The sequence below is a fragment of the Chaetura pelagica genome, unplaced genomic scaffold (assembly GCF_000747805.2).
Source record: "Chaetura pelagica isolate M959 unplaced genomic scaffold, ChaPel_1.0 scaffold414, whole genome shotgun sequence".
NCBI lineage: Eukaryota > Metazoa > Chordata > Aves > Apodiformes > Apodidae > Chaetura > Chaetura pelagica.
The window spans coordinates 181,964-193,534 of record NW_009952976.1 but is presented as its reverse complement, the minus strand read 5'-3'; the positions used below and the strand labels follow the sequence as shown (position 1 = coordinate 193,534).

At 49.0% G+C, this 11,571-nt stretch overlaps 1 protein-coding gene across 1 annotated transcript in view; it reads right to left on the bottom strand.

The window, feature by feature from the left end:
- Window positions 1–87: 87 nt before the first annotated feature.
- SGSM3 (small G protein signaling modulator 3) overlaps window positions 88–11,571 on the bottom strand; it is a 16,110-nt gene continuing 4,626 nt past the window's right edge. Inside the window, exons 7-19 of the mRNA XM_009996344.1 lie at window positions 11,140–11,367; window positions 10,151–10,205; window positions 6,501–6,628; window positions 6,041–6,196; window positions 5,450–5,504; window positions 4,944–4,993; window positions 3,581–3,655; window positions 3,411–3,481; window positions 3,011–3,059; window positions 2,602–2,687; window positions 2,127–2,249; window positions 583–643; window positions 88–165 (exon numbers count right to left, since the gene is read on the bottom strand). Of these exons, the coding sequence (XP_009994646.1) occupies window positions 88–165; window positions 583–643; window positions 2,127–2,249; window positions 2,602–2,687; window positions 3,011–3,059; window positions 3,411–3,481; window positions 3,581–3,655; window positions 4,944–4,993; window positions 5,450–5,504; window positions 6,041–6,196; window positions 6,501–6,628; window positions 10,151–10,205; window positions 11,140–11,367 (1,215 nt within the window). The remainder of the gene's footprint in view (window positions 166–582; window positions 644–2,126; window positions 2,250–2,601; window positions 2,688–3,010; window positions 3,060–3,410; window positions 3,482–3,580; window positions 3,656–4,943; window positions 4,994–5,449; window positions 5,505–6,040; window positions 6,197–6,500; window positions 6,629–10,150; window positions 10,206–11,139; window positions 11,368–11,571) is intronic.

Sequence of the window (11,571 nt, the reverse complement as noted above, 5' to 3'; positions counted from 1 at the left end):
GGTAGGGCAGGGGGTGGGACAGGATGGGGGTGGGGGAGAGGAGTATGCGCCATCGAGAAGGTTCCCCAGGATGGGGTGGGGTGGGGGTCACCCATCTATGTCCCAGCTGAAGAGATGGTGCTTCACCAGCATGTCCTGCACCCCTTCCTTCAGTGGCTTCTTCTCCTTCTCCTGTAGGATAACACAGAGATCCAGGTCAGTGCACCACACCAGAAAAGGGGAGGTTGTGTCTGCAGGTAGAGCCCAGTCGTGCCCAGGCCTCCAGCACCCAGAGGAGCAGCCTTCTGCACTTCCCACCCCTGGTGCAGCTGACACAGGGAGAGGCTCTGCGGTTTGGAGAGCACCGGGGAAAGGAGGGGCCTGCTGCTATTTCCCTCTGCCCCAGCTGGGCAGGGGCAGGCAGCACCCTCTGCTATACAGTTCCTGTGCACAGCCTGCCCTGGCACCCTGGCAGGGAAAGCAGCCCCATCCACAGCTTCTGGTGCTGGCTCAAGGGGAGGCAGTGCTGGAGCACAAAGCTGGGAGGGGTAAGCAAAGCACCTCCCTAGCTGGGGGGGAGAATGAGAGATGCCACCTACTCACCTCCCTCTTTATTGGCAGCTCCCAGTCCTGAGAGAGGCTGAAGGCAAATTTGCAGAGGACTCTGTAAATGAAAAGAGTGATAGTAACATTCACACACACATTGCACCAGCTCCTCAGCTTGGCCCGGCAGTCACTAGGCTTACAAAGAGGGAAATCCTTGTTTGTTGGTGTTGAAAAGGCAACACCAGCCACCCATCTCCTGTTCCACCGTCCTCTTTGGGCTTCACATCCTGCCAGCTCCCGGCTGAAAAGCCTGCAGATGTGACTCAAGTGCAACCCCTACAGAGCCTGACACGGCAGCGCAGGGAGGCCCGTGAGGGACCAGAGAGCAGCCGGCAGTGGGGGGCTGTAGGTTCTTCTCCAGAGAGCACCTCAGAGTTTCTGCACCCTCTGTCCACTCCCTGGAGTAAGGGAAGTGTCCCGACCCCGATGCACAAGTGCCACACGGGGATGGAACATGGAGCTCCCAGCTCTAAGCAGGCGCTGCAGGCACAGCCTCTCTCCCTAGAAGACAGGGATGCAGAGCTCAGATCTCCTGATAACAAGCCCTTTAGGGTCAGGGGGAACTCCTATGAGAGGGTCTCCTCCAAGTCCTGCAGCAGTGGGGAAGAAGAGTCCCTCCACAGGAAGCCAGCTAGGAGAAACAGGGCATAAGCCTGCACACTTGCTCCCCACAAGCCTGGGCCCAGCCCTCAACCAGCCACACCTGGTCTTTTGGCTGTGCTGCACTAGCACAACCCACGTGCTGCAGGAAAGCAGCCATGGGACATGGCAGCACAGAGGTGGAGGGAACTGCATTCCTCCAATTCAGCAGCAGCACAAGGACTACTGGGCACCCCAAGGTACATAAACACGGGCTGCTTCTGGCTACAGATGCTCCCACTGGGGCCGGAGGCAGCTGAGCAGCACAGCTGGTTCCTGCAGAACAGCAGCAGCAACAGGGCTGGAGTGGTGGTGGTGGTGGTGGCGGGGGGGGTGTGGTGTGCTCTTTGGCTCCCTGGGACTGGATGTGGCTTTGCAGCATGCTGGAGGGCCAGGAGCATGCAGTGCAGATGTGTGCCCTGCTCCAAGTGATGTGCTTTGTGTGAGCTCAGCCCATTCTGCCCCTGACACCACTCCTTTGCTTTGACTGGGCAAGGTGAGTGACTCCTTCCCAGCCAGCAACAGCTGGACTGTCTCCCTAGCACATCCCCTGGGTCCTGCTTGGACTCATGGTGACTGCCAGAGGACTTGGAGAGCAGCAGGCTGGAAAAGACACTCTCTCCATCAGGGTAGGTGCAGGGGCTGTCTGCCTGTCACAACAGCTCCTCTGGAGCCAGGCTCTGCTCTTGGTCAGGCAGGCACAGTGCGTTGCATTAAACTGTCTAGACAGTTGCTGCTGCCTCAGCACACAGAAGGAAATCTCCACAATGTGGATGTCTGGGCAGCCCACGCTGCTTCTCACTGGAGTGGGCCCGAAGCCAGTCACAGTGAGGGCCACGTCCTGCAGAGGAGGAGGAAATCCATTCCAGACCCTGGCAAGGCCCACGGGGACAGAGACTCACCTCAGCTCACATTTGATCTGCACCCAGCCAGGACTGCGCAGGAAGGACCAGGGATGGAACCACTTCTCCACGGTCTGCAGGCTTGAGCACAGCACCTCCAGCCACAAATGCAGCACCTGCTCACTGCAGCAATGGGGTAGAGGCATGTTACTCAGATGAAGCCAGGGAAAGAAGCCCCATTGGGACAGTCTATTTTCAGCCCAAGCCTTGACCTCAGGCCACAGTCCAGTTCCTAGGGGGAACAGGAAGCTTATGTGACCCCCTCCATGCAGTGAGATCTACTTCTTCCAGCCAGCTGCCATGCCAGCATGATAAGCAATAAAGGAGCAGGTCCCACTGAGTGGCTTCAGTGAGAAGGGAAAAAGAACCTGTGGCATAAGGTGGACTGAAACAACTGCTGCTCTTGAGCATGCTCTTCCCCCTCCCAAGCTCCTCACACCCACAAAGCTGAGGGTACCAGTACTGGGTGACTCACTTGAGCCCAACGCAGATGAGGGAGCGAAGCTTCACATCCATCTGTGCATGTGCAGCATCGTGCGTCATGTTCACAGCCTGAACTGCCTGCAGGGTGGGAAGATGTGGTTACCACCTTCTCAGCTTAGCCTTAGGCTGGGCAGCCATTTCAGAGACATAGCCAAATGTTACAACCCCAAAGCTCCCCAACCCTCACCCAGTGCCACCTGCTAGCATCAGAGAGGCCAAGCCTTCCTGATGGCTTCACTTTCTTCCTTTCCCCAGGCACCTGGTGATTCTACTCCTTCCCATTAAGGAAGGTCTGGGAGAGTCTCAAGCATCTCCCTACTGAAAGGCAACACCCTCCAGCAGCCTCCATGGGGAAACTTCCACACATTAGGAACTGGGAGCTGGCTGGGGTCAGCACTCACCCGGTAAAGCAGCTCCTCTGGAGTGAGGACTTTGCCGTCTTCATCAAGCCTGCAAAGATCACAGCAGAGACCTAGCTAGCCCAGGAGCCAACCCTGGCACATGCAGGCCTTTTCCCCTCCATACCCCAACAGCTCTCTTGCTACTGATGAGCCCACAGGTGATCCTGCAGCCGTAAGAGAGCAAGATACAGACCCAGCAGCAAACATGGGAGCCCAGGGAAACAGGAAAGAGCCACTGCCAGCCAAAGTCAGCACAGGCACAGCAGCCTGCTGACACCATGCCTGCAGGAGGATGGGGCAGACCAGGACCCTTCCCAAGGTGGAGAGCAGCAGCAGTTTGAGGAGCACAGAAGAAGCAGGGCACAGACCCAGCCACCTGGTGTGAATAAAGTGGCTTTACCTGTAAGTCTTGCAGAGCACAAGGCGAGAATACACAGAGTCAAAATCCCGTTCCACTTCCCGGCTTGCAGCCTAGTCAGGCAGAGGGACAGTCAGTACACTCTGCCCTACAGCTGCCTCACCCCAGCCCTCTGGCCACACATCCCCATGGAGGAAACTGAGACATCTCACCTCTTCAATGAACAGCCAGGGATGGCAGGCACCCCCCAGCAGAGATGGCTTCTTCAGTCCATGTTCAAATATGGACTTCAAGGCTGGACACAGTGTCCCTCGCACCAAGTCCGTCACCCCTTCTGTGACAGAGTCATCTCCAGCGATGGAGTACTGAGGAACACAAAGAGCCAGCTCTCAGCACACTGGTGAGGGGTAGAGCATGGAGGCAGTCTGCTCACCTACACCTTCTCTGCTTCTCTTCCACTGCCAGGTGCCCACCAGCCCCCCATCCCTTAAAGCCTTTTTGCTGTTAGTGGCTCTTGCATAAGACACAATTTTCAGTGCTAATCCCCTGGGAATTACTGGGACACCAGGACCTTTGTACCTAGGTGCAGTCCAGGAGACCACACAGGTGACCCCCAGCACCATGGAATTGCTGTGGTTTGGTAAGATGCTGATCAAGCTAAGGTAAGGAAATGGACTTACACTGAGGGTCTCTGGGACTCTGTAAGCTGCTAAAAGTCAAGGCAAATGGGAATTCCAAGGCAGAACCCTGACATGCTGTTAGCATGAAGGATATTCCAAAATTAGGATGAGTGGGATCCAATCTGTTTCCACATTAGGGAGAACTGCTCAACAGTCCAGGGTGTGTTTATACACAGAGAGGTCATCTGCATCTAAGGAACCAGCCTTGAGAAGGGGCTGAGGAAACAAGTGAGATGTCAATAGTGGCATCTCTCTAGAGGCTTCTTTTGCGTTCTCAGATCAGTCTTTGAGCTATTACTCAATCTTCTCCACTTCCCCTGCAAATTGTCTAGGCCAATACGTGATGACATTTGTCTCCTATCTACTACCCAGCTCTGGGGACATATTGAGGTGTCTGCTCTAAATAGGTGGCATATCACCACTGCCAGCTGCAAAAAGAACCAAGAAAAAGTGCCCCCCTCAAGCACGGCTGCTCAGGGATAACACGCTGTGGTGACTGCAAGACATGAGCTGGATCCACAGGCACAGCCTCGGGGCACAGCACAGGCAGCAGGGAGCAGGCTGAAACACTGCCCACAGCATCCTGCTGCCTACCTGCCTGTTGCTTTCTCAGCTTTCCTGAAGCTCATCTCTAGGGTCCTTGCAAACCATCACACTCAGACACCTGCTGCAGCCCTCTGGGGCCCTCATTCCCCACTTGGTCAGTGTGAGGAAGTTGAGCAAACAGGTTTAGGAAGATAAGCTGCCTGATCACATCACTAAGTGCTCAATAGCCAGAGAGAGCAAACAGGCTCAAGGAGGGAAATACGTGGCTTTTTTAAACTATTTTTTCAGCTATGAAATTATTTTTTTTCTTTTTTAATTTTGTTGGTGTGTTTTGTTTTTTTTTTATTACCTCTTTGCTCCGCTCATCCAAGATCTCCACAAATTTTGCTGGAAACCAACCTATAAAGGATGGACAAAGAAGAGAGTCTGACCCTGAGAAACAACTAACACAGACAAGACCAGAGAAGGTCACCAGTGGAAGGTGAGAATAAATCAGAGTTCATAGGGTCCCACTCCAGAGAAGGAAGTGAGCAGCCCCAAAATCACAAGAATTAAGGCAACTGCACGAGAAAGCCAATTACAGAACCCTGCCCACAAGCAGCAGAGATGACAGGCACCCAACCACCTAGTGCCAGGAGGATGGAACCTAAACTTGCTGTTTGCAAGAGGTGACCAGGTAGCTGCACCACTGCTCTTACACCCTGCTTTAACATTTCCCTTCCCCCTCCCACCCCAGCAGATGCTCCAGGTAACTGGCAGAGCCTCTGCTGCAGATGTGCCAGAGCAGTTGCTGCAGATGAACGGGTGCTCCACATCCAGCCCCACTCTCCCCAGTGCAACACATCCCGGTCTCACCTCTCAGTCCATTCAGCTCTCCCACCCAACAGTGCTCATCCTTCTGGGAAATGATCTGAAAAACAGGGAGTGGAAAATGCTGGTTGAAGAGAGGGCAGTGTCAGGAGAGCTACTGCTGCCTGGCTGTGTGTGTAGTGAGGAACTGCTTTCTTCAACTGTTTTGCCAATGTTCTCTTCTCATGTGGCTCAGGGTCTTCAGGATCAAAAAGCTACTGCAAACATGTTACCCTTGTTTTATCAATTTCAGGTGAGATGCCCATAGCTAAAACACAAATGGATGCTTCCATAGTCTTACCACAGCTTATTGAACATGTTTAAACCAGGACCCAGGTCAGTCCAAATCAACCTTTTGCTCAGCTGCATGGCAGCCAGCCAGGAAAGGGACTTGGTGGTTGCACTGAGAATGACCCACAAGACAACACCCACAGGAACATACTGCCTCATCCCCAGGCAGCCCCCAGGAACACCAACCACTTCCCTTGGACTCCTGACCGGGCTCTAAGCTGATCTCCCTTCTTTCCCTGCAGAAGAGGCAGTGCAGCATCCCAAACCAGCTGGGTCTGCCCTGGTTCCTGCACGAGGCTGACGCACCGTAATGATGTCGTTCTTGCGGAAGCCCAGCTCATCATCGTCGTGGCGCTCGAAGTCCAGCAGTGCCTTGGCTCGTCGCCGTCGGTTGCGGGAACAGGCCACATAGTTCTCGTGGTCCCTCTGGTGGCTTTCCATGCTGTAGTCTGGAGTCAGATCCTAGCATGAATGTGGATGAAGAGCAGAGGAATGAAAAGCATCAGGTGACTCCCAGCTGATCTGCCAAAGCTTGCATGCCCCTGTTCCCAAACCTTTTCCTGCTTCTAGCAGGCAGACAACTTCCCAGGGCACCCCTCCTCCACCAGGGATGGGCTGAACAACCCTCATCCTCCACCCGTTACACCTGGCATGTTCTTTCTTGAGCCCACACTCTAGGAGCATTTGAACTGCCCTCTCCTGTTGTGGACACTCAGCATTCATGGAGTGAATGCACAGCAGTGCAGATCCAGCTGTTCCCACTCACAATGCTGCAGTTCTTGGGATCCACACACTGGAAGTGCCGTGCCACCTGGAGAATGGCCTCACGCAGGTCAGCCACCAACTCTGTCTGCTTGATGTTCTTGGCTTTCAGTGCCTCCAGATCATCATCACCTGGGGGAAGCCACACAGCCAGAGGGAAAATGAGGAAAGGAAAACAAGTATAAAATATTTTTGTTTGTTAACATTAGAAATCATTGATTCTGCAGATGAAAACCAAACACAAACAAGCCCTGACGTTAGAAGTGCCTACACTAAGGCAGGCAACTTATTGCCAATCTACTCAATAATGTAAATAACCCACACCAATTTGACTGTCTCAGATTTTAAGAAGCGTGTCTGTCAAACCACATGTGGAACTGGAAGATGCCATCTTTGATCAGTCTGGACAACTCAGTATCCCAAGGTGCTGTGTACTGCTTTAGAGCAGTGTGTAGGCAGTACATAGACAGCTGAATGGTGTGACACAAAACTAGGGAACTTTCAAAAATTCTCTTCAACTGAAATTCTCTTGAAACTGAAGCACTTTTTGGTTGAACTACTTCTGGTTTTCACATAGCTCATGGGCTGAGAGCATCTTCTTCACTGACTCTTAAAAAAGATTTGAAAAACCAAGACAGCAGACTTCCCTGTCTCAGTCCAGAAGTCAGAGCCACAAGAGAAAATCCACCGTCTACTTAAGACCTTGAACTCTGCAAGAGCCAGATTTCAAAGGTTTTGCATGTATAGAAATGTTCATAAATAAGTACAAGGTAGAAGTTACCAAAGCATCTTTCAACTGTCACTGATTCTCCTAGGAGTTTTGACAGGCTATCTGTTAATTTATGCAGAAAGATACCCAATGGAATTAATTCTTTAGGCCTTTAATGCATCCAAATGCCTTAAAAACTGGGTACATGATGTTCAGGAACATTGAATCATTTGCTTCTTTTTCTAAAAAAAAATGAATCCGTTTGTTTTAAATGCAAATTATGTTTTTGCTCTCTCTGTAATACATTGAAGATGTGATGGCTTGATTATCAAAATCAACATCCAAACCACTGTATTTTTAACTGAACTCTGATTTTTATACAAATGCAGCTTTTATGCAAGACCTAAGTAGATCATCAACCAGCAAATTAGTACTCAGTATGAATTAAGTGTGGCCAGAGATATACAGCTGCTGCAACAGATATGGACACATGAAACTTCTGCTTATTGAAGTGATTAACAGTGTATTTTAATCACAAGTGATCCTAATTAAAAAGACCAAAACTTTAAGAAGATAAATAAAGACACAAAATTAGATTTAAAATTACTTTTATAATTGTTTTCTATTTGCTAAATTAAATCAGACACACAGACCTTAAGGGAAAACTGAACTTTGGTTCTGGACTAGAGACATTGCAGGACACACACACTCCCAGCCCAAGCAATGAAAATTAACAAAAACTCCTCCTCAATGGCCAGGGATAGGAAACCGAAGTCTATTTTCTTACAAGAAGCATGTAAGGAGTGTCACTACAGATTCCCAGATAATCCATGTTGCTAAAACAGAATGTGGCTAAAGAAGCAGCTACTCAACCACAGCCACACTAGCTTTGTGGGCTGCCGTCATCATCACTAATTCTTTCTGTCATCATTCGGTCCCTTCTGGCCAAAATACTGTGCTGCTACCTCTGTATTCAGATCAATCCCACCAAAACACAAGCAGGAGACATGGGAAGCAAGTTCCACATCCTCCCACCTTAGAATATACATGATGCAGAGGAAAGCAAGTGGGGTTTCCACCAGATCCACCTCACTGCACCCAACAAGCCTGCATGTATGTTTCCAAACCAGGCAACCACACTGGATGGGCCACATGTGAGTGGGCTCTATTTTGAGCGCACAGAAACTGGCTAGCTGGATAGTTGTGCAGAAGAGGACTAGTTCTCCTACATTTCCTTGGTGCAGTCCCCATTCAATGGGAAAAGGGCAACATGCACATCTTCTGCCAAACTACCTTTCCCTGTTTCTTCTTTCTATTACTTCATTAGAAATCTGGTCCAGCTCCTTCAATCTCAGCTAGGGAAAGTGCTGGCCAACCTGATCTAGCATGGGCTAGAGTCTGCCTTTGAGCAGGAGAGGTTGGTCTACAAACACCTACAGGTCCCTTTCTAACAGTGCTCCTGTGATTCTGGGACTCCTGACCAAGTTACTGCTAAATTTGCATTCACTCTAAGGAAGAAGAATTAAGTTCTGGCTAAGTTCTTACTCTCACCCTGACAGGGGCCACACACCAGCTCTACACAGGCAGCAGACTTTACACTTAAGGTTGGTTGACACTTCCCAGTATAAGGTGATTTTATCACATTCAAGCTTTCCTTCCCCTCACTTGGGCTGAAATTTTCCTTTCTGGTCACTTGCAGCAGGGTAACAACTTCTCTATTTTAAGCAATGTTTTAATTACTAAGAATAATATTAGGTAAAAACCATGACAATCACTGTACAGAAACTCCAGTAAAATAAGAAAGCACCAACGACCATCTCAGTTCTCCCACTGATACAATTTGAAGCTTGAACTTAAAATTTACCCTAGTGTGTGGGTGTAACTCATTATCACCTTCATAAAGCTACTCAAACTTGGCCAAGGACACACAACCAAGATGCATTTGGCAGCTAAGTGCTCTGCTGGTTCAGTCTGTACTGACTGTACTATAACATTACATATAGGAGCTTAGGTTGCACAAGCAACTTTCCTGTGTTTCTTCACTTCTTCATGCTTGACTTCACAGCTTCATTGATCTTCTACCAATGTTCTTTTAAAAGTAATGCTTGTAGCAAGCCTGTGACAATCTATCAACTTCCTGGAGAAAACCAGAAAAGCTCTCCTCTGAAAAGACCAGTAAAACCCAGTTTTAAATTTATTCAGCCCATTTCAACCACAACAAGAACAGTGTTTGAACCCCATAAACTCAGTATGTTGTCTTATTCCGGAAAAACAATTTCTGTGGTGAAATGTGGCAATTTTAAGCAAGATAACTAGTTGCAAGGAAGGTGATGACAGCTTACAATAGAAAGGGCTATTATGGGGTCACAGAAGCAAGTTACTTTTAAACCCATGCAAAACCTATTCTGTCTGTGTGCTTTCTGGACGTACGTCGGTTTAGCTCCTAAGTGAAAAAAATTAAGACTGAAAAATTTTCACAATATCTCACTCTCAGAGTAAGTAATGGGGAACGTCAGGGATATTTGCATTTATAAATTTTGATGGACACACTGGACCATCCTGCCCTGTCACAGATCTTCAGAAATGTTCCTGAACTGAGCAGGGGAAGATCAGGACAGTACAGCATCAAGTTTGTCGACTGGATACAGTCTGCCAGAAAATGTGTATGACCTGTTGGTTAGTCCAAGAAGGACATTACAGCTGGGCTGCACTGCAGCCTGCTGTTAGTCACCATATAAGGACTAACTGTCTAACCTAAAATTCACTTTCTGAGCTCAGACCAAAGCCAGAAAGTAGAAAACTATACCTCTTCCCTCTCATCCTTCGGTTCTGTCTCTGTTCTCTCCTCTTCCTCTGACCTAGCATTTCCCTGCTTTGCTCACTCCCCTCCCTCCTAGGCTGCTATATCCATCAACACCACATGGAAGGCACAGAACTGCTCTTACCAAAAAGCAGAGAGGTGATGCCAGATTTCCTGCGCTGAGTCCTGCGCCGCACGATCTGAGGGAGGGGAAAGAAAGAGAACAAAATGCACACGTTAGGACCAAGTTCCAAAATAAATCAATCCTCACAGGTCAGTTCTGAGCAAGGGGTCCTCACAGCTACCACTGGAAGGGTCAGGAAAGTCAACTAACCATTTTGGACAGGATTGTGTTCTAGTTCTAACACAACGAACCAGCTCTACTGCTTCCTCTGCTCCATGTGCAATGGGTTATTTACAGCTCAATTATTTTGAAAGCAAAATAGAAGTTCAAGAATCAAGCATGATTTGAGTGAATAATTTTAGTTCTAATTCTCCTTGTTGCCAAAGGCAGTTCTACATGTAATTACGTATAAATTTTTAAGTGGATGCCTATTGCTTTTTAGAATTGCAGGAGTGTCTTGTGATTAGCACACAGACAAGCATCAAGAATCTGTCTTCTACATAGGCTTCACAAACAGGAGCTACTACATCCATACAACTGCAGACTGCAGTCCAAAATTAAACACAAGTGCATTTTTCATTCAGCTTCTCAAAGGCTGCTGCTGTTTTCTAATTCAACCTTCCAGAGTTACTTTAGTGTATTAGTTTCTTACTAATGGATTAACTCCCACTCCTACCCTGCAAACTCAAAGGAAATTCTGCCAAAAGCATCTGTTCTTTCTCTTCGTTTCCATTAATAAAATGCACTTTCCATCATAACTCTCATTAATGATAATTACAAGCAACATCACCTGGGGTTTTATCAAGCAGGATAGATCTGGCAGGATTTCATCTGTACAGACCTCCCCCTCACTTCCCAATAAATTCTCTCCACTGAATGACACAGTCATCCTGATGCCAGAACCCTCTCAGATAGGAGGTCCTCTTGCTCACGAACAGCCATTGTGAGGGAACACATTCAGGACTGGCAAAAACGGAGCAGCAGAGGCAGGTGGGACTCTGTGCACCCACCTTGGATAAATTGTTGACAGTGGTGCTGGAGTTGAGCAGCTGCCCTTGGTCAGCAATGAGGTAGGCCAAGTGTTTCCGACGCTGGGTCTCCACTGCCACATCTGTCAGGGAGCCAGCCACACGCATGGCCTCCTGCAGCAGCACATCTGCATCTTCCATCTGACTTGGGATGTCCGAAAGCGTGTTGAAGATGGAGGCAGAATTCTCAGACTGGATTAGCTCATCCTCCTGCAACAATGCAGTCATTTTGCCACACAGAACACAACACCTATGCTCTTGAGGCTGCTAGATACAATTTCACATTCAAACTACATTTGGGAAGGGAATAGCATCTTTTACTGCACTGAGATCTCCCCCCAAAATTCTAGCTGGCATGTTTCTGAAGCACAGCATTCATCATTGAAATAAAGCCAAATCAGCAAGAAAAGACAA